This window comes from Vanacampus margaritifer, chromosome 16 (genome assembly GCF_051991255.1).
Source record: "Vanacampus margaritifer isolate UIUO_Vmar chromosome 16, RoL_Vmar_1.0, whole genome shotgun sequence".
Taxonomy (NCBI): Eukaryota; Metazoa; Chordata; class Actinopteri; order Syngnathiformes; family Syngnathidae; genus Vanacampus; species Vanacampus margaritifer.
The window spans coordinates 5,863,140-5,884,853 of record NC_135447.1 but is presented as its reverse complement, the minus strand read 5'-3'; the positions used below and the strand labels follow the sequence as shown (position 1 = coordinate 5,884,853).

General features: G+C 39.3%; 3 protein-coding genes across 6 annotated transcripts; all 3 read right to left on the bottom strand.

Annotated features, from left to right (window-relative positions):
• Positions 1-431: 431 nt before the first annotated feature.
• On the bottom strand, positions 432-5,181 carry rom1a (retinal outer segment membrane protein 1a). Its single transcript, XM_077546689.1, has 5 exons — positions 5,033-5,181; positions 4,702-4,938; positions 2,483-2,913; positions 2,146-2,392; positions 432-2,076 (listed from the first exon to the last, which is right to left on the bottom strand). The coding sequence occupies exons 2-5, from the start codon at positions 4,849-4,851 to the stop codon at positions 1,873-1,875; spliced, it is 1,032 nt and encodes a 343-aa protein (XP_077402815.1). The 5' UTR covers positions 4,852-4,938; positions 5,033-5,181; the 3' UTR covers positions 432-1,872.
• LOC144036222 (uncharacterized) lies at positions 5,033-14,291 on the bottom strand. 4 transcript variants are annotated; one of them, XM_077546688.1, is made up of 10 exons: positions 14,236-14,291; positions 13,307-13,483; positions 11,150-13,229; positions 10,006-10,034; positions 9,741-9,887; positions 8,488-8,554; positions 8,306-8,407; positions 7,967-8,237; positions 7,519-7,855; positions 5,033-6,629 (listed from the first exon to the last, which is right to left on the bottom strand). In XM_077546688.1, exons 2-10 carry the CDS (start codon positions 13,447-13,449, stop codon positions 6,551-6,553), a joined length of 3,255 nt encoding a protein of 1,084 aa, XP_077402814.1. In that variant the 5' UTR covers positions 13,450-13,483; positions 14,236-14,291; the 3' UTR covers positions 5,033-6,550. The 4 variants fall into 4 exon arrangements, with proteins under 4 accessions (XP_077402814.1, XP_077402810.1, XP_077402812.1 ...); XM_077546684.1 differs by lacking the exon at positions 5,033-6,629 and having other exon boundaries at positions 6,907-8,237; XM_077546686.1 differs by lacking the exon at positions 5,033-6,629 and having other exon boundaries at positions 6,907-8,237; positions 14,228-14,270.
• Positions 14,292-15,085: 794 nt separating this feature from the next.
• On the bottom strand, positions 15,086-18,304 carry zfpl1 (zinc finger protein-like 1). Its single transcript, XM_077546690.1, has 8 exons — positions 18,134-18,304; positions 17,579-17,686; positions 17,379-17,490; positions 17,110-17,303; positions 16,681-16,759; positions 16,377-16,562; positions 16,095-16,212; positions 15,086-16,017 (listed from the first exon to the last, which is right to left on the bottom strand). The coding sequence occupies exons 2-8, from the start codon at positions 17,678-17,680 to the stop codon at positions 15,831-15,833; spliced, it is 978 nt and encodes a 325-aa protein (XP_077402816.1). The 5' UTR covers positions 17,681-17,686; positions 18,134-18,304; the 3' UTR covers positions 15,086-15,830.
• Between the last annotated feature and the right edge of the window lie 3,410 nt (positions 18,305-21,714).

Here is a 21,714-nt window from a genome sequence, read left to right as displayed (position 1 = left end):
CGGGCGGCCGTAAATATGACGTCAGTACGTCACATGATGATGACGTCAATGCCGCTATAATTAATCAGACGAGCCCATTTCTGGACGAGCTGAGCCCTTTCAGCAAAACGGGTGAAAGTACGCATCATTATCTGAAATAATAGATAATACAAAATAATATACGTAGACATTTTTTTTGTATTGATAATACTCTGTGGTGTAATAATAATAATAATAATAATAATAATAATAATAATAATAATAATAATAATAATAATAATAATAATAATAATAATAATAATAATAATATCACGGCAGAATGAAACAGTTTGAGGACAAAATTGACAAGATCTTGCCTCCCCTTTGGAGATTGAAAGCCATGATAATTACACTTAGGCAGTAAATTACAAACACCTAAAATTCATCAGTTATTCTGCATGACAAAATACAACTCATTTGAAATTGTTTTATTGTTGCTGTTACTTTTATTTACAACATTTATATGACTACACATACAGTAAGAAGAATTAGTTCTGTAATGCAGTAGCCTAACGATATGAGACTGCAAGGGCAGCGGGTTTAGTATTAACAAATGAGATTAGCAGATCGGTGTCAGTTTAAAGGACACTGTTAATGGCTTTCAGTGCTAAAACTAATGCAGTTTAATCTGTTTTCTTAATCCAATTGTTCTCCATTACAGGAGCTAGACGGGATAACATAAGGCGTCATGTAAAGGTGGTAGACAGATTTGATAGTTAAAAAGAACATTCAAAATGAAATAGAATTGAATTATTCCTGCAGAAATCAAAGCGGGTCTAAATGAGTTATGTATAGTATTCCTTTCAAATTTTATATATTGAGCCCTTCTGTCATGCAACCTCCTACTTTACCTTGTAAAAATATGGCTATTATTATTATTATTAAAAAATGATGTATTTATTTATTCTAACATTGTGATGATGATTTCCAACCACTGCGCTGTGGCACCTTATTGTTTTAAATTACACATTTTCACTTATTGGTCTGAAAAATATTTATTCACAACATATGTATTTTTGTTCATCTATCCATACCACCAACTGAAAATGACAGGCAGAAGAATTAAACAATTATCAATCAAAATTGTCTAAAGTGATTTTTTTTTTTTTTGTAAATGCAAACAAATGCTATGTGCATACCATACAAACATAAAACAAAAAAAACATTCTTACATAAGTAGTGTGTTGAGATATTTTGACTTGTATTATTCATATGTTAATTTGTGTAGTTGACAAAAAGCACAAAAGACATTTGCCTTGTGTATCTTCTGCTGGAAGGCTTTCATTGGATAGAGAGCACACAAATTCAGTCATTTGCAGAATGTGCAATAATTTCATGTACCTTCATTTGATGGTCCACTGGAAATACAAATTATATTCCCCAAACACATTTTAATAACGTAATTTCTTAAAATAATGGCCCAAGTCATATTTTTAACAAAATTCTTATTCTTTTTGCCTTGAACTTTTCCTCAGGTTGCTGGCCATCTCTGCTAAAATCGGCAGCATACCAAGTTCACTAAATTTAATCCTCCCCCTGGAATCAGAAACCCAAATTGATTGGCCAGGTATGTAAAAACGCACACAGAATTTGTCTTCATAGTCACAACCCGTCCAAAAAACAACAATTAATGACCAAAAGAGGGAGACAGAATGGGAAGCCTGGCGGTTCGCCAGATAGGGCCCCAATTTTCTTAAGAGGGTGAGGGTGAAATTACATTACTAAAATATATAATCTAATGAATATTTAATTCATTTTTTTGTATTTTCTGAAATAAAAACTGGGGGGAATTTAGGCCATTATTTTCACTCCCTTCATAAAAAGTATATACATATGTGTGTCCAACCCTAGAGTTTAGGTAGAAGCTGGGTCTGTTGTGCCCTCCTGCACTTGGTTTTTAAGCAACAGGAATTTGAGAACAGGGTCAAAGTACTCCATAAAGGTGTCCTTCACTCCCTTCTCCAGTAAGTATCCTTCTGTCTCAATTTCTGTGTTCTCCTTCCCCGCTACTGCCTCCATGGCGGTTTGCAGGAAGCGCAAACTCACCAGCACGGAACCCTGGGAATGAGGAGGATATATGTGTCAATCATCATCTGCATATTCTGTTGTAAGGTTCCTGTCGAATACCTGCAAGAGGAAGACTGACAGTACTCCAGCACCAATGGTGTTCATGAGGCCCATGAAGTAGTTGACCAGGGCCTCCCTGCAGCCCCGCAGGTAGATGTTGAGCTCCTCCGTCTCATACTCGTAATTATAATGAGCTGAATTGTTGGTGAGGTGATACTGGATGCATGGTCGAGGAGAACTGGGATTACAGCAGCTGAATGGGACCCCGTCGACCAAATATCGTCCGTCAACATTGCTCTTAACACGGCTGGAGGAATAAATAATAGGATTATTTACAACCGTCCGTTCAATCTGTTGTGTAATGTGACTGTCCCCCCCACACACACACACGATTTACATTTTCACTTCCCTGGAGTTGAAATCAAGGTAGCGATTGCTGACCCACTGGACCTCAAACCAGTCCCTGTGGTCGGTATTGCCGCAACACTGGAAGTCCATCTGCAAGCGATCGATGTTCTGCTTCTGGAAGCAGCGTCCTGGGGTGTCCGTGTCCTTGTAGAAGCGGATGCCGTTTCTCAGGCCGGCCTTCAGAGAAGACTCCAGATTGCCCTTCATGGCGTAGCTCATGATGACCGCCAGCAGCATGAGGACAGTGAAGAAACAAGAGACGGCAAAGTAGGGCTTCAAAAAGGTCTTCCAGCGAGGAAATCGGCCAGCGTCCAGGGCATCCTGACAGATCTTCGATGCAAAGTAATTGATGCCCAACGAGGCCAGACCAACTATCATGAGGGTGTTGGGCACGATATGGATGTCTGCATTATCCATTACCTGTAAGAGAGTCACATCAAATGTAATGGAAATAAATGACATGGGTCCAAAAGCCACCAAACTCCAGTTTAGTTTAAAAATTGAAAATTGTTAAGCAAACATCAAGCCAACATTTTTATTTATACTGTATATATTTCTGGTTTGAGTTAAATTCTCAACTGGAAGGTTCTAATAGAAGCCTCTATCTCTATCCATGTGTATGAAGTTATCCTGTTAAAATTAGGGATGTTTGATATAACTTTTTTTCAGCCCCATACCAGTATGAGTACTCAACTCTTGAATAGTCACTGATACCAAATACCGATCCTACCAGTACTTTTCATACATAAAATTTCTATTAAACCAATGACATAATTTAATTGAAAGACCTACAGTATTTATTTCAATATAGCATTGCACTGCATGGAATAAATGTTCTGTATGGAACACACCATAAAATGAATTTTAAATAAATAATAAAATAGAGAATAAAATAAATAAATTTGGGGTGTCAGGCGATTACATTTTTTTATGTAATTAATCGCATGACTTCAATAGTTAACTCACAATTAATTGCAAATTATATATCTGTTCTAAATGTAGAATAAAATATTGTTTTCCCAAGTTTTCATACTCTTAACCTAAAAGTGGAAAACATGTTATACTAATAAAACAATGGCTGCAACTTTTAATCATTGATACAGTAACTTCATAATAATTCATAAATAATTAAAAATGTTAATCATTTAAAACGATGCACTGGAAAAAAAAAAAAAACAAGTGTGATATTGATTTGTATTGAGGTCATTTTTCTGCCACTAGATGGCATAATTGCCTTTATAAGACATTGGTGACAGCTCAGTGCATTTGTCTTTTCATATTAAGAGCAATCTAATCTTTAACATGAAGTAATTTTTTAAATTGTGCACATTTTTAAAATTGCAAAACACAACTTGACCCCAGTCTCCACACATATGCATTATTATTACATTTATCACTGCTAAATTTTGACGTGGACGTGTCTTCTGCGTTGCAACTGGAATTCCCCCAATCGCGCGTTAAAAAAATCTATAAATTCAAAAATCTTTGAATTAACTCAAAATTAACACACTAATGTTACTAAAAATTAACACCCCTAAAATAAATAAATAAATAAATAAAACAATCCAGTGGCCAGAAAAAGACTTAATCAAAATATGTGATTGTACAACTTCTTTCAACAGATACCGGTATCGGCCTTCGTCCTGAGTACCCGATACCTTGAAATAAGGCCAGTATCGGCCCGATACAATGACCGGTATCGGTGCTCGTCAATCCGTAGTTAAATCCCATTATGTAGTCAAAGACTTGCATATATTCAACAGTCATAATGCATTTGAAATATATCAAGTCACATATGATGAAAAATGTACAACACATATGAACAGACAGTGAAAACAGATCCCGTTAAAGTTGGGGATTAATGTGATTAAGACGATTAGGATTTGGTTATCAAATAATGAGTCATGATTCAAAGTGGGCCACAGGTGTGTTGGAGGTCTTCAAATTTCAAGGACAAGCATTTAGCATTACATTCAAATTAAACCTTATAGAAGACATTTCAATTTTTTGGTACGTTGGGATAACCAGGCCAGAAAATAATTCCGATACATATGCTATTTTGCCCACACGAGCAATTACTGTATATAACAGCATAACTATCGTGTCTTTTACCCTTATTTTGTGTTTAAGATAGTTTATGGTTTCCGTGCTATGCACCAAAATGTCAAAACCACAAATATTTAATACCCAAACAATAAAAGTGTGTACCTCCGCCCTGCTGCGTAGCTCCATCTTGAGGACGCACCCGAGGGTGAAGGTGATGGCCCCGGCGACCGTGGCACACCAGGACAGGAGCCACAGTCCCTGAGCCAGCTTCACCCTTTTCTGAAAGGGGATCTTCATCTTCATCACCACCATGGTTGCAGCGAGGGGCCCTGAGTCGTTATCGGGGAGGGGAATAGGGGAAGGAGAACGACAGCACGGGGGGGACGAGGCTGTTTTTGTCTAAAAGAAAGAAGCATTACAAAATTTACAAAACAACAGCAATATGACTGACGGAAAAAAAAACTGTTAAAATGTTTAAAAAAATGGCACTCACCTTATTGGTCTCTACAAAAAGTGCTGAAAAAATAGTTCACAAACAACCACCGACCACTGTGTACCTCCCAGGGTGCTACACAGTGGATTTGGCAAACCTGAATGCTGGGAGCGTCTTAATGCTAATGCCTGCCTATCCTATTAAAGCTTGTCAGGGAATCCGGGCCATTGTCTGCTCAGCATCCATCGTACTCAAATGAAGAGAGGACAAAGGTGACAGCACGGATTTGAGAAAGCGAGAAAGTGATGGCTGCAAAGAGCCATTAAGTGACAAAAACGAAATGCATACTGTAGGCTACTTGTACACACAGTCTTCTATGGTTAGCTAAACATAATACAAAATAGATTCTACATGTTTCATTAATTAATAAATGCTTTCACAAGAACCCTTGGATTTCATTGGCCAATCAGCACAGTGTTAAATTTAAGTTAAATTTGAAGTAAAAAATTTTAACCAAAATAGTCTCAATGTTCTACAATAATTTTCTGGAATTACAATGTTGAACTTTTGACTATTTGCTAAGTGCCCTATAAAGGTGAGAACACATTTATTAAAGGTCATCAATAGATGCTTCTAAAGAAAAAGTGACAGTAAAAACGAAGGCATGAAAGTATAAGTTCAGCATTATTAATACTCTGGTGCATGAATTATAAAAGCTTGATTAAAGGCTTTTTTCTTGTGTTTTTACTAGAGATGTTCCATATAACTTTTTTTCAAACTGATACCATTCAACCCTTGAGTAGTCAGTCACCGATACCAAGTAGTGATACCACCAGTACTTTTAACACACAAATTTCCCCCCCCCAAAACAATGACATATTTTTTATTTATTTAATTAAATTAATGGCAGTTTTTGTAAAATGGCCACAAGAGGGCACCCAATCTTAAGTACTGATACCTGGCTTGAAATGAGCATTCCGATACCTGGTAACGGTACTTGCCCATCCCCTAGTTTTTACTTTTTGTAGGGCATGTAAAAAAAAAAAAATTAAGCATTCAATCAGTACAAACATAATTAAACAATGACCAAATATGAGTTTTGATAAACCCAATATGAATTATTTTTATGCTTTGTAAAATTGTAAGATTATTTCACGCATTATTAGCATTGTAGGACTCTATTGTTTAGTTGTAACGAACTAAGAAAACAAGCAGCACTCACAACTATAATGCACTTACCTCCAAAAATAAGTTACATTTTTTAAAAGATCACCGAGAACAACGATTGTGTGACTTTTCATACTCCTCAGTGGGCAGGAATGGTATTATATCATCATAGCATGCCATCGTTTCAGGAACAACTGACGGTCTCTGCACCCTGAACACCTGCAGAACAATCTCTTTATTTATTTTACCTGTGAATGCCGAGTCCCCATCCATCCTGCTGATATACAAACTTCTACGCAGCGCTGCATATAAATCACATTTCAGAATATCCATTATCAACACCCTACCACATCCAAAGCAGGATCAGGGGGTGGTGGAGTCGATATCCGATGGCACTGATCGGCTCGCCGGTCAATCACAGAGCTGACATGGTGACAACCAAAAAATGAATCGACGACTGTTCAATCTCTTCACAGATGATGGATGGAACCTAGAAAAGGCACATAGACAGACGGACAAACAGGATGGATGGATGGATAGACAGACAGACAGACAGACACGATAGACAAGACAGACAGACAGACAAGATAGACAGACAGACAAGATAGATAAGATAGACAAAATAGATAAGACAGACAGACAAGATAGAAAGATACTGTAGATAGACAGACAGACAGATGTACTTTATTAATCAACAAAGGTAAAATTCAGGATGTTCAGTAGCAAAAAGTACATTACTTGTCCATCAAATTTAAAAATAAAATGAGTTAAGTTTAACAATGTTTTTATTTGTGGTATTACATTATTGTAATTACATGGCCTGAGCAGATGATTTACAGTATCTTATGCATAATTCTCCTGGCAGGTTAAGTATCGTTATTACAGAGGGAAAAATATTCGTACAGGAAAAACGTTTTGATTTGTTCATTGATCATTCACACAAATATTGACCACTGTTGTAGTGTTTTGTATTTACAAACAAAATTCTTTAGGGTAGTTTAGGATTTTGCTTCACATCCAAAATTAATGACTGGATTTTTCTACACAAACACATTAATTATACATTTAAAAATACAATAAAGCAGATTAAAATGTACATTCTAGTAACAATCTAGTAAATAAATAAATAATAAATACTTCTACTGTACATGCACATGTATTTGTCTCTACTCTGAATTTGGTGCTGTCAATGAACCTGATCAATTGTACACTTTTTTTTTTTTTTTTTTTTACACCAAGTATAGCGCTTCAGTCAACTATCCTGCTAGGTAAAGTTCAGGTTGTATTTGAGGTCAGAACAATCTTTGCATCACAGTTGCGTTTGCTCCCCCCCTAACACCACCTCCGCAATCCCCCCCGTCCAGCCGTGCATTTCCGACCTGCTCTGACACATCATCCCCTCGCCGGCCTGCGGTTCGCACATGAACCGGTCGAGCATCTGATCAACGGACTGCAGACTGCACGGAGCGCTTTCGGCCTCCGACCCCCTCCCGTCCCTTTTGTTTGTTCTCCAGTGATGAATGATCTCGTTATCTAAATCGTCACTAGCTTCGTGGGCGGGGCGGTGGAGGTCCATCATGGCTTCCGTTCCTCTCAACTCCTTTGGCATTTGATGGCACGCCAGCGGGATTTCCTCCAGGCTCGCTGACCTGATCAGTAGGGTTGAACCAAGATTCGGACCGGGTGTGATCCTAAATGTGCTGTCGCCTGTCATACCTGGGAAGCAAGCAGTGGATGGTGGGGGGGGTAAAATCTCATTGTGGATGGCGAACTGGAGATGAGGTACCTGCAGAGGTGGAGGAGATGGAAGTGGAATCATTGCCTCACCTCCTGACTCGCTGTCTTTGTCCATCCATGCTTGACTTCTGTTTGAGCCTGTCAGTATAAATGGTGGGATTTCTTCCCCCATTTCTGACCAGTCGGACTCCTCCTCTTCTGGAACTGAACCCAGACACTGTTCCTGCCCGGCAATCTGGACCTTTTCGTAGTTTTGGCTGTCCATGAACTGGACCGGGGGAGGAGCCAGAGGGAGCATCACCTGACTGATGGCATCATCTGGATGTAAATGCTCATTGGTTTGGTTCAGCACAGAAGTTACCTGGAAATGAGATGAAACATGAAAATGCAGTTTGACGTTGATGAATGCAAACATTGTGACGTTATTACATTTAGTGAGTCCATATTGACAAATTTTGCGCCAGCCAGTTGTTCCGTCAATGCGGAAATACGTCGGCTCAACCTCTCTCGCTCTCCTTCCATGCTCAGGGTCTGTCAAACAGGAAGTAATAAATACAATTTCAAACTGGATGCCACGTTTAACATCAGGTATGGAAATGTTTGGGTTTTACCATAAAGTTCAGTTTGTGCTCCAGTAGGTTATTTGTTTGTTGTGTGGATGAACAGTTCTCATGGAGTCTAAGAAGAAGATAAAAGGACACACAGACACATTAAAGCTTTACGGGTAACAGTAGACAGCTGTCATTTTAAAACATTCACTGCCATTGACGGCTATAGACGTCAAAAATGCATTTGCACTATTTCTATTAGTTTCACATTTTTTTGAGTGTGATAACCTATAATTTTTTTTATTGTACATTTAGAACGGATATAAAATTTGTGATTAATCGTGAGTTCATTATTGAAGTCATGCAATTAATTACAATTAAAAAATGTAATTGTCTGACGCCCCTAATTTTTAATAATCTTTCCTTTTCTTTTTTTATTAGAGGCATCATGAGCTTATTTTTTTTTTATTTGAATTAATCACATGTCTTCACTAGTTAATTTAAGATTATTCACGAATTTGATATCTATTCTAAATGTACAATACATTTTTTTCTAGGTTTTTATACTCTTGTTAACAAAAGTGGGAAAAAAATGTGAAACTAATAGAAATAGTTCAAATAAAAATAAAATTTGCGATTAATCGTGATTTAACTATTAAAGTCATGTGATTAATTATAATTTTAAAAAATAATTGTCTGTATTAGAGGCATTAGGCGATTAATTTTTTTAATTTGAATTAATCACATGACTTCACTAGTTAACTCAAGATTATTCACAAATTTGATATCTGTTCTAAATGTACAATACATTTTTTTCTAGGTTTTTATACTCTTGTTAACAAAAGTGGAAAAAAATGTGAAACGAATGAATTTTTGACGTCTATAGCCGTCAATGGCAGATAATGAGTTAATGTCTGTTTACACTGACCACGTTTAACATGTTGCCAATAACCCTTTCAAAACCTGAATATTTAAAAAAACATTATTAAAAAAATATATACCGTCATATGAGCGCATAACGGGCTACCTCCATTGAACAGAACTTTTTCTGTGCATGCTCTATTTACAAAACATCTTCGTCTGAGCTACATTTAAGTGCGGCGGCCATCTTAGGTTGCCACTCGCTAAACGAGCCTAACTTGAATATGTCTGTCTCTACGGTGAAAATACCACAGTGTGTACACACACATATAAGTGCGTATATATAAGTCTGTGCGGCGTTGTGTGTGAGTGTCGCAACTTAGATCGGAATGCTTCATAAAACGGAATTTTGACCGTAACCCGAATATTGATGATATATAAATGTCAGTGTTTACATTCTAAAACTCTCTGTTAGGTTGCTCAATTCCACACGTGTCCTCTGGAGCTCCTCTTCCAAAAGCTTATGGCTGTTTAAAAATTCTCCAAAACACTCCATCTTGACTAAACTCTGCTGAAGACCTTCATTCGCTTCCTGTAGGGTCCTACAAGGGAAATCAGACAAAGAAAACATGCGCGATGAACGTTTGAGTAATCTCTTCAATTGCATGCTTGTCCAAATGGTTACTGCTAAACAGACCAAACTCATTTGACCACACTTACATAATCTTGTCCATTTCATGTGTTGGTTCCTATTGAGGAGAAGAAGGAATATGTTAATATTGGATGTTTCAAGAAGTAGCTCAAAATGACAAAATACAAGCATTTAGGGTCAGTGATTCTCAACCAGTGCGCTGTGAGAGATTGTCAGGGGTTGCGCTTGTAATTTAGTAGGGTTGGGAATCTTTGAATGTCTCACGATTCGATTCGATTCAGAATCGATTTTCGATTAAGAACGATTTTTGATTGACAATGATTTTTTTTCTTCAATCTATAGATGTGCAAGGAATTGTAATGATCTACTCCAGTCTGACTCGCTAATGCTAATTAGCGCGCTACTCGCGACACTTTCATCACTCAAAAGAACGGCTCCACACTGCAAAAAAAAGAAACTTTTATTGGAATAACTTGATCGTGACTTTTTCCTTCTACTCTCTAATGTGGCTACAACTTAACAGTGTATTAGACCGTGTGGAACCCCACACTGCCCCTAAGTGGCCAAATCTGGTACAACATAACGGCTCCACACTACAAAAAAAATAAACTTTTATTGGAATAACTTGATCGTAACTTTTTCCTTCTACTCTCTAATGTGGCTACAACTTAACAGTGTATTCGACCGCGTGGAACCACACTGCCCCTAAGTGGCCAAATCTGGTACAACATAAACGCTCCAAATAAAAGGCATACAGACAAAGAGATTCTGAATTGTACTAAATGAGAATCGATTTTTTTGGCACACCCTTATAATTTAGTATTCTTACTTTTTTATGACATTTTTATTTGGTCATGAGGCATGAGATTTTTTGAATGTAAATAAATTGGATGACTTTGTAACAATCCGTAGTATGGAACCGCGCCACATGGTGGCGCCTCTTTGTTTTTGTTATGCCGATTTTTGCGCTTTATTTTTGGCTATCCAACAGCGCCGTCCATGGCTGCACTACCACCACCACTTGGCTCAGTAACGGATGGGAAAGACTGCATTAGAGTACAGAATTCTGTGATGGCAGAACATGGAAATTATCGATATGGCTTTATGAATACAGTCACAAAGGGAACTTCATGAATTAGTGACTTTAAAGGGGACTCAATGAAATACAGAAATTCCATACAGAACGTGGAACGCAAAATGTTGATGGCATACTTGCGGTATTGATGGACCGGTGAAGTCGGTTTGCTCCTCGTCTCGACCGGAAGGGCTGGTCATCTTCCTTGTTGAGTCCATCTTAGAGGAAAGAACCGCCTTCTTCTGGTGTGGAGGCAGACTGGGGGCGGACTCTTTATTAATGTGAACGTGCTTGTCCTCATTTTCTGGCTTATTTTTGGCGAGGTGTTTGCTTTGATGTGGCTCATGTTGACGCGAATCCCCGTGTTGGTTTCGAAGGATCCGGATGTGGTGGCCTTCGTGCTGATGATGATTGTTTGGACTTTTGTGGTCTCCGTGGTGATGCTGACGGTGCGAACTGGGGTGTTGGCCGTTTGGACTGTGATGGTCTCTGTGATGATGATCTTCGTGAGTGTTGAGATCATCTTGGTTTGGACTGTGATGACGTCCAGATCGTTGCTCGTGATAGGAATTCTGGCTCTCTTCATTGTCAGGCTGGTGGACCTCCTTGCGGTCGTCTCCACGGTGACGCTGTCGGTTCGGACTGTGGTGGCTGCCGTGATGACTTGCTCTATGATGCTCTCCAAATTCATTAGGTTTGGCTTTCTGGTGGGGGTGGTGCCCTCCGTCTCCGTGGGCACCGTGGTTATGGATCCCAGGTCTGAAATTGTGATGCTGATCAATGCCATGGTGGTTTCCATGGTGATGTTTTGAGTAGGGTTTATTGTCTTGGGCTTGGTTTCCATGACGAGGCGTGGTTGGACGTTTTGTATTTAAATGGTTGCTATGGTGATGACTTTTACCCGGGTGATCTTTGTGGTGCTGGGATGCGCTATTGCGAATTTGATGATGAGCGGGGGCTCGGTTTTGCTGCTCGTCACGGTGATGATCTCCATAGCGAGGGAGATTACCGCGGTTGTGATAACGGTAATGACCGTCACCCTGCTGGTGAAAAGTCGGGTCGCGGTAGTCTGTGCGAGGAGAACGTTTGTCGTGATGATAACTGGAACTGTCAGAATCTCCCTGACTGGGATAAAAGATAGGACTGTAGCGTCTACGATGGCGATGCGGACTTTTGCCGCGGGGGTATTTGTGATAACTCGGGCTGCGGCGGTCGCTATGGTGACGACACGGTTTACGGTGCGGTTTACGATAAGGTGAAGGTGAGCGATGCTGAGAAGTTTGGGACCATGACGGATGTCTGTCCGGACAACTTATGTCAGTGCAGCTTCTGGGCCGAGCTTGCGCGTGATTGGTCGAGTCTGGAGAGCGGTGACTCCGGCGGCGGTGGTGGTGGTGGGACGATTTGGACTTTGAAAGCTGAGAGTGAGAATACTGGCTGGATTCGACGGAGTCGGGGCTGACGGGCCGACTCCTCTGCTGCTGGCTTCTGTCCGTGTTGGTCTCAGACTTCCTGGATCGAACGGAGGCGGGCTCCGAGCTGTTTGCTTTCTGAGCGTTGGTGACGCCCAGAGTGGTGAGTCTCATCGGGCTGAGCACTTGTCGAGTGATCTCATTAAGGAAGGCGGAGAACTTCATTTTCTCCTTCATTAAATTCTTCCGGACTTGGTTTTTTCTTCTCTCCTCTTCTTCCTCGTTTGCGTGCCCGTCTTTTTCTAAGGGGCGAGTGAGGGCCTCCATCGATTTGGATTTGCGGAAACTTGCGCTCTCGTGCGTCTTCTTTTGAGTGTCTTGCTTGGAGACATTGTGAGCAGATTTGCCTTTTGGCGGTTTCTGCTTGCCGACGTGACTCCTGTTACCGATCAAAGGCGCCGCGTCTTCTCTTTCTTCAACGTACTTGCACTTTTCGGAAATATTAGTACAAGACTGGGAATGCTGAGGTCTCCTAAGGAGAAATGTGTCCGAACCTTCGCTGCTGCTCTCTGAAGACAGACTGGATGAAGATGCGGAAGTGGAGGAGGTGCTGGACGATGAAGAACGTGAAGAAGAGGAGGCGGTTGTCGACGAAGAGGAGAAAGTGGATGAAGAGGAACCGTACGAAGAAGTGAAAGAAGTTTCCGAAAGAGAAAGCTGGTCGTGGCGATAATGATGAGAATGATGATGATGATGATGAGGAAGGTGGTCACTCAGCAAGCTGTCCTCTGCTGTTGAATGGGTGCTATTTAAAAAGAACATGAGCGTTGAAATGAAAGGTAAATAAATGAAATTGAAGTGTGGGTAGTTTAATTGACTCACTCTTGGTTGTCTTCATCTGACTGATGAAACTTGTGATGATGATGATGTGGGTGACGGTGGTTTTGTTTGGAGTGATGGCGTCTCATTTCTTGAGATTTGGCGTCTGTTTTTTTGTTCTTGACTTTTTGTTGCTGGTCACACATTTCGGATTTTGTACCTTAAAATCGTCTGTTGGGCCTGATGGAAAGGGGTGAAATCTTTGTCAGGTGGATTGCAATTAAGAATATTATAAATGACTTGGGGTGTCAGGCAATTACATTTTTTTATCGTGATTTATCACATGACTTCAATCGTTAACTCACGATTAATTGCAAATTTTGTATCTGTTCTAAATGTACAATAAAATATATTTTTCTAAGTTTTAAAACTAAACAAAAGTGGGAAAAATGTTAAACTAAGAGGAATATGGCTTCATCTTTTAGTCATTTCATTGATACGGTAATTCCATATAATTCATAAAATTACAGTTAAAAATAAAAAGATGCACTGTAAAAAAAACAAAAAAAAACGAGTGTGATAATGATTTGTGTTGTCATTTTTCTGCCACTAAATGGCATAATTGCATTTGTAAAACGGTGACAGATCAGTGCATTTCCCTTTTCATATTAAGAGCTATCTAATCTTTAACATGAAGTAACTTGTGAAATTCTGCACATTTTTAAAATTGGAAAATACAACTTGACCCCATGAACTCAAACTTAACGCACTAATTTTGACACGCCAATCCGAATTGTGGGGAAAAACATGTTTTTTTTCCCCTAAATATTAGTACCGTAGTCATTAACATGAAATCAAATAACACACAACTTACATTCAATTGAATTAACTTGTTTGAATGATTACAAAACAGCCAAATGACTTTTCTTTTCTTTACTCACTTAACCAATTCATTCATATCACACAGCTGATAAGTTTACTTACGGTCTTACCGGGATGAAGCGGAAAGAGATGTTGACTAATGCTGTGTGCCAGAAGCAAAATGACATTGTGTGTGTGTGATGCCCTTTCTAATTGAACAGTGAAGCATGTGTGACACACACACAAATCAATAAACTGCAGTGTCACTCAATGACAGGGGGGTCAGATGTAGAGGTGAAAATGTTGTGGTCTACGAGACATACGAAATTAAGGATACATTAACATCAGTATCATTTTTTTTTTTTTACCAGTGAAAAGCATCATGGGAGAATAAAAATATACTACAAATAGCAATGCTTACTGTATGCATGTTGCAATCTATTGATTAGGATGCCCCTATTATGTCAGTGCAATGGGCAATCTCACACTCAAAGTTCGTGAGAAATGCATTGAACTCCAATAGAATGACAATCCGACCATAAAACGTTGCATTCATTAAAAGCTGGAATGTTGAGGGCGGAAAAAAGAAAAAGAAACGAAACGCAAGCTTTGTGGTGGACAAAACAGATTTGCTTTGTTGTAAACTGCAGGAAGTATATTAATACCACCGCCATCGGCACCTTTCCCTGCATCAATAGAATATGGCTCAGATCCACGACATATCAATGTGAAAAACTGTTTGGCTAACACAATGGAAAATTGGGTGAGGTAAAAGAACGCATGCTCCGCAAACATGATGTACTTGTGAATATTCCCAAACAGCCTTGCCTGGGGTTCTTGTAGAGATTCCACAGAACAGCATGAGTCAATGATTCATGTATTTTTTTTTCTTGACACAGGGTTTTCTGAAATTGCTGCAACTATTTTGAACACAAAAGCCGTTTGATCTTTATGCAAATATATAAAAAAAAATAAAAAAAATTGGGCAGTATTCTCACTTTATTCTCAGAATGATCACTTTAAAAGTGAGAATTCTGATTTTAATCTTAGAATTCTCACTTTTAAGTGACAACATAAATATAATTAATTGTAGTTTAGTGCAGTTTTAGAAACAACATCAAAAACTCCTTGTAATGAACACCATTGCTAGGAGTGGGTTGGGAACTGTCAACCTTAGGCTGTAGTACGATGAGCTATTGGAGCAATTTTCCTTAGTTGATAAGCACTGCATTGATGAAAGTCTGTAGTATTACCATTTAATTCATAGTCAGAAAAGAACCCAACACAGCAGAAAGATTAATAAAGTATCTAAAAGCACTCAATTTCAAAAAGAAAAACAGCCACGCAAACAAGTGAATAATTAGGTGTGTTTGACTCTCCGGTTTTGATACACTTCATTTCTGCAATTAACATGGAAGCATTTTTTACATTCACAATTATATACATCATAGTTTAGGTTTCGACAATATTTACTATTAGTCAGTCTACTGGTAAATATAAATATTGCCCCTATTAGACCCATCCATCATAGAGCTTTTTTTTGGTCCTTAGTGGGAAAAACTGTAGTTTTCTGAGAGAGGGCTTCCACATCAGTTCCTGGTGGGTAATGTCGCTCTCTGCTGGCCAAATTGTGTACTACAGTGCCAATATGATTTTTGTCTACCCAATACAGTGTGAATGCTGTGCAACATTGAGGTGGGTCAAAGTATGTAATCAACATCTGATTTCAGTTTTTGCCCACACGGATGTGCGGGTTCAGAAGAGGATCTAAATTTGGGTCTGAACCAGCTGAGGCACGTCCAAGTTTAGCCATTATGATAATCAACGTAAAGAATCCCAGCATGCCAACCAAAAGGAACATGAAGACCCGCTGTTTCCAGGACAGGGACGCCTGCTTTGAGCCTGTGCAATTCCTAAAAGAAAACCAACCATGAGTTTGTTATAGATCAATTATAACAAATAAAATAACAGAGAATCTCTCATTACTTACTTGAGAATTCGAGCAAACCAGCCCAATGTTGGCCGTCGTCTGTACTTGTCATCGTCGAAGTCGAGCTGCGTGATCGAGCTGTTGTCCCTCGTGTCATAGATTTTTCTTGGCGATGATCCTTAATAGCAATATTTTGTATTGATTGCACATCAAAAGTATCACAGGATTAGGCCCAATTTTAAAAATGACACTTGCTAAATCAACAAGACAAAGGCTGCATCCCCAGATTTTAATTCATGAAATGATGAAAACAGTTCCCCCCCGCCCCCTCTCTCTCTTTACCTTTGTGAATAGTAATTGTGTCGCATGTAGTGGCCTCTGGAAAGTTGACCACGGAGTGATCTTGGCTATTTTGATCCCCATTCTGATGACCAAAATTGTCCTCTGCTAGGGATGAAACAGTATTTGGTGCTTGGTTGAGACTGGCATTGTAGGTGCGGCTGTGGTAAATGTGACTTTGTTCTTGTGCTGTAACCCCAAAGAAAGAAAAAAAGAGACCGTTTTGTAGACCTTGATTGGGTTATGATATTAAAACTGCTACCAAAAATACATAAATATATAAAAACGATGGGATATGTAGACTCACCATCAAATGATGACCAGTCAGTGTAGTCTGTAACATCATTAGCTGTGACCTCCTGAAGGATATCCACTGACTCGTCAATCTGGATTTGATCATGAAAATATACACGTATGATGCAAAAAGAGAACTATGATGTGACCAGTTACAAAAATGATCTAGACACTCATCATTTAGTCTTCAATTAACCTAACAATGCATGTTTTTGGAAAGTGGGAGAATCCGAAATAAACAGAGAAAACTTACACATGAACGGGGAGAATATTTAACCTCCAACTAGGAAGGTCTGAGACAAACTCTAAACACGTCTGAAACTGTACCAAAACTGAGGTGTCCATTATGCAGTGCCTCATTAGCATATGTTTCATCTCAATAAAAAAACAAAATCACAATTTCCTTCTCACTTGGATTTACTATATAGGTCCTACTCCTTACCAGTGGCAAACCCAAACCCGCTCTCGCCCAATTAACAGATGACAGCTGCTCTTTAAGCACATCAGCAACCGGGCTGGCCAGGTTGGTGGGGGGGAACACTGGACCCTGACAGCTGGGACACTGGTATCCCGCTGGAGCCGTATGGAGGGGCAGTCGGGATGCTAAGTTGTTAAGACAGGTCCAGTGAAAAACATCTGGAAAAGGCAAAGCAACAGTGATTCACCTCAATTCAAATGTAGATTGAAGAAGACAAACGATAGAAATCTCACCATAGCAGATGAGTCTGACGGTGTCTTCAGCAATTAGCGGATTATTGCACAGAGGACAGTTTGGGTTATAATCACTGTCCTGAAGCCATTGCAAATATGATTGCACAATGCACTGAGAAGAGGAACAAGGAAAAAAATCATATTTCATTATGATTATGAATATATAAATGTCTGCGCATCCTTTTTTGTCTCCCACTGACCTTGTTGTGGTTGGAGACGAGGCAATGCTCGCACACGTTGACGCGATGCTCAAAGCAGAATAAATTGGTCACCTTTCTCTTTGGACACTTGCAGAGACCCATAGCCTCCTGTGGTGGAAACAGATTAGACATGTCTTTTTTTTTTTTCTCTCCCAACATACAGCACACAGTCAGCTAACATCGTGACAAAACTTAATTCTGTCACACTGTCAGGTTATTAAACCATGTGTAATAACATGGTACTACAAAAGCTGATCTTTAAATCAAAATGTTAGTATTTTTTAAACTATCCTTTTGCTTTATGATTTTTTTTTTTTTACATTAAAACCGAATGAGTAAATATATAAGATACATATGTAATTTGCATACTTTTGTTTTTTAATTGCCAACTGCAAAACTTTATCGGTCTTACATTTAGCCTGACAAGCCGTAGGTTTAATTTCACATTAATCCAACGATGACAAAATGTGACATTTTGTTACTTGCTCGTCAGACTGGATATGGTTAGCATGCTAGCTAATAGAGCAGAAGCGTTACCACTAACGACAATCTTACCTGTACAAAGACTTCAATAAAGTCCCGGTGGCCTTAAGGAATGTTGAAAGGATGACATTCACCCTGTTAGGTGTGTAAATGTCAACGAACGAATGATACAGGAGGGACCAGTCATGAGTAAACTTCAGTGCCGCTGCTGCCTTCCTGCTTCTGTTTATGTGCCACGTCTCTTCCGCCTTGCAGACGCTTCTTGTCTTTCATCTCATAAGCACGAGCGCCACCTATTGCCGTGGAGGGCACATTGCGTCAAATGATAAACCTCTTTCTTTCTACTTTTTATTTTTAAATATTGTGGAATTAAGTGAACCATTTAAGAGGATAATGTGAGAATTGAAGTTGGAATGGTTTGAATCAGCCTAAAGTGTGTGGAAAGAGGTGGATACGTAAGGATTGCAGCGTTGGTGAAGCCACACACTTCCCACCCAGGCCTGCTTGTGAAAAGTTGTACATTTTTAAGAAAAAAGCTGCTCTTATTTGCTTTGTCATAAGTGTGTCTGTTATGTCTTTGGATGTGGAAGAACAACGGATAAAGGATCAAATGAACATTTTAAATAAAAAATTGGAAGTGCTACTTCACTAGTCGGCTATATAAGCTTGACGGCTTATAAGGCAGTCAGGATGCGGAGTGACTTGGTGTGAGCTGTGGCCGACAGCAACTCTTGACTGAATGTGCATACTGATACCGCTTATGCAAATTAAGCAAATGAAGAGCATCAACAATTTAACCACAAATAAGGGGGTGACAATATCTCTTCAATTTTGGAACTTTATTGTAAGTGTGGCAATTGCAATGAGGAAAATAGTGGCCAAGATGTCCTGAATGAGGGGAGCAGTTATATATATATATATATATATATAAAGTACCCTGTCCATGAACAGGTTAAAATGGGCACCGTCTTGTTCAAAAAGAGAGTAGAAAATGGGTAGTCAGGCTAAACACTGCAAGAAGCTGTGGTATAATGTTCTAACTTATTGAAGAATATTCTTAAACAAAAAAAATTACATGTTGAAAATGATTAATACATCTAATCTTATCAGGCAGTTTTGAGGCATCATCTTCTGTCCCCCCCCCCCCCCCCCAAAAAAAAGGGGTGGGGGGTAGTCTAAAGTTTTTAGTGTTGGTACATCAAGAATTTTATGAACTAAAACAAACTAAAAGTCATGAATAATACAGTAGTAATACTGTATATTGGTAAAAGGGCTATTTAAATAATAGTTACACCCTAAACGGTATTACACAAAATGAAAACAATGCATTTAAATGCAAAACAACATCTCTGTGCAGCCATTCACAGTAAACAGTAGCGTGATGTGACTTTTGTGGTCCAGCTGCATTTCGGGGGTTCTGTCAGCAGATGGAGTCAATAGTGGTGCACCGACATGAGAACGGCCTGGACAAAGGATATCGTCACCCTCTTAAAATACTTGCTAAAGTCTTCTTTTCTTTTTTTGGCCTTCAATCATAAGAGTAAATGAGCTTGAAGAAGACATTGTTCTGGGATGTAACATTTCATCTTCTTATGGTTATCTGACCGCCGAAACGATTTGATCTTTGCTAAACGTGTATGTTCATTTAAACAGATGCGATTGTGTTAATGAGCAACGTTTCTAGTCACTCCAGAGACCCGCTTCTGCCAAATGTCCTAAATGTAAATGCAAATGAGGGGAATGAGATAGTGAAGGATTGTAACTATAGGAAATGATGGTCATAAAAATCACTGGCCATCCCTGCTAGACATCTCGGGTGTTGTAATCATTCAAAGCTGCTGCTTTAAAAGGGAGAGACAATCACATCTTGGACAATGACAACCATTATAAATCCTAATCTATTTTTCTGAATTACACCAAAAAATATCTCGTCACATGTAAACCCATGCTATTACATTTGCTCCAAAATAAATAATTAACGAGTAACCGCCCCGCATATATTTGAAGTGACATTTATCAGATTTTTAATAGCATCCTGTTCTTGGAACAATTTCACCTGCACTGGAAAACCATCTAAAGTAATTAAATGGAGATTCCCTTTTATTATCTGAGGCCAGATGAGCATGAATTATAAGTGTTGTCAAGGACACATAAATCAGTGACAGTTGTAAAGACACACGAAAAGGGCATCTGGAAAACACTTGAACTATCAGATGGAAGGCAAACGTGAAGACAAATGACACCGGCACTGGAGGACAAATGAGCCCTGCGGCCGTGGCAGTTGGGAGTGAAGCAGCGATCAGAAAGGTTGTCGGGTTGGGCCCGGGGGTTCAATGACTGATTGGTCTGGCTATTATCGATCTGCTATCAGCTCTATCTGCGAGGCGCAGATTCAAGCCTGTGCCACGCGGGTTTTAAATCCGACGTATTGTTGACAATAAAACTAATCTGCTAGAGCGATATGTCATATTGATGGATACAAACGGTTGTATTTGTTTTAAAATGCTCACCTGGGAGTAATGTTCTATATGCACTTTGATAGTTTTTACAACTGGAAGCTGCAGAAAAAAACTTTATTTGTTTTTAGAGGGTAAGACAAAAAACAATTTCGAGTTAAAATAAAGCATCTCCCCACATACTGTACAGGTGTCACAATAAGTATTAAAAAAAAACAACATTACACCCAACGTTGTACTAGTGTGCCAAATTGTCTTCCAGGTTAGAACAAAGGGCGCACTATAGTACATGGATCATAAAATCTATATCAAGGAAATCAAATCATACAGTTTGTCATATGGGTCAAATTACCCAGAGGGATAAACCATGCAAATTTAGATTTTAATGAAACTTGGTGTACGTGTTGACAGTGATGGCACAAGGCTAAATCTCAAATTTGAGGTCAATTGGAGCAGAGGTTTGGGAGTTAAAGCCTGCCGTATTTTGCCGTTTTCTGCAAAAAGGGGGCATGTCCGCCTTCATTCGAACCCTTATATCTCAGGAACTCCAGGGAGTCCTGGATTTACGAACGAGTTCTGTTCCTACGCTGGCGATGTAACCCGAATGAGCTCTTTGCACAAATCCACTACTTTCTAAACTGAATACCACTCCTTCATTTCCTGTCTTTCATGATTGGACAAACTGATTAATCCAGGTGTGCCTGACCTCAGTAACCACGACGACAATGGCCAGACACACCTGGATTAATCAGTTTGTCCAATCACGAAAGACAGGAAGTGAAGGAGTGGTATTGAGTTCAGGAAGTAGTGTGTAAGTCGGATTTCACCGTTAAAGTCGAAATTTACATCAAAATACTTTGTATAAAAAAAAAACTAAAAAAGATTTAAAAAAATAAAAATAAGAAGCTGTACTTACCATTATTGCTTAGAGGTGGATGGAAAAGAAGGTGGGAAGGGGCGGGGGGTGGGGGGGGGTGAGGCTGTGGAAGCTATTGCTGAGGAAGCATGTGCAGGTACACTGGGGAAAAAATGGCGGACGAGGGACAAAATGGTGGACGAGGCGCGGCCGTCGACCCGTCGTAAAATCGAAACGTCGTCGAGTGTGTCATCATTCGAGCGCTCCCTGTACTGGGTCAATCGTCACAAAACAGGTATTGATGGAAAATGCATCCAGCAAAGATGCCATAAACAAAAGAT

Bases quoted from the DNA above. Each gene is read 5' to 3' on its own strand.
- rom1a (XM_077546689.1), bottom strand. From the start codon at position 4,851: ATGGTGGTGATGAAGATGAAGATCCCCTTTCAGAAAAGGGTGAAGCTG. The intron at 2,914-4,701 runs GTACACACTTTT...ACTCTCTTACAG, and splicing joins AGCTACGCAGCAGGGCGGAG to GTAATGGATAATGCAGACAT. The intron at 2,077-2,145 runs GTATTCGACAGG...CCTCATTCCCAG, and splicing joins TGTCAGTCTTCCTCTTGCAG to GGTTCCGTGCTGGTGAGTTT.
- LOC144036222 (XM_077546684.1), bottom strand. From the start codon at position 13,449: ATGTGTGACCAGCAACAAAAAGTCAAGAACAAAAAAACAGACGCCAAA. The intron at 8,408-8,487 runs GTAAAACCCAAA...CCTGTTTGACAG, and splicing joins AGCACAAACTGAACTTTATG to ACCCTGAGCATGGAAGGAGA. The intron at 8,238-8,305 runs GTAATAACGTCA...TCTCATTTCCAG, and splicing joins TCAATATGGACTCACTAAAT to GTAACTTCTGTGCTGAACCA.
- zfpl1 (XM_077546690.1), bottom strand. From the start codon at position 17,680: ATGGGTCTCTGCAAGTGTCCAAAGAGAAAGGTGACCAATTTATTCTGC. The intron at 17,491-17,578 runs GTCAGTGGGAGA...TCCTCTTCTCAG, and splicing joins TCGTCTCCAACCACAACAAG to TGCATTGTGCAATCATATTT. The intron at 16,213-16,376 runs GTAAAGAGAGAG...ATTGCTATTAAG, and splicing joins CACAATTACTATTCACAAAG to GATCATCGCCAAGAAAAATC.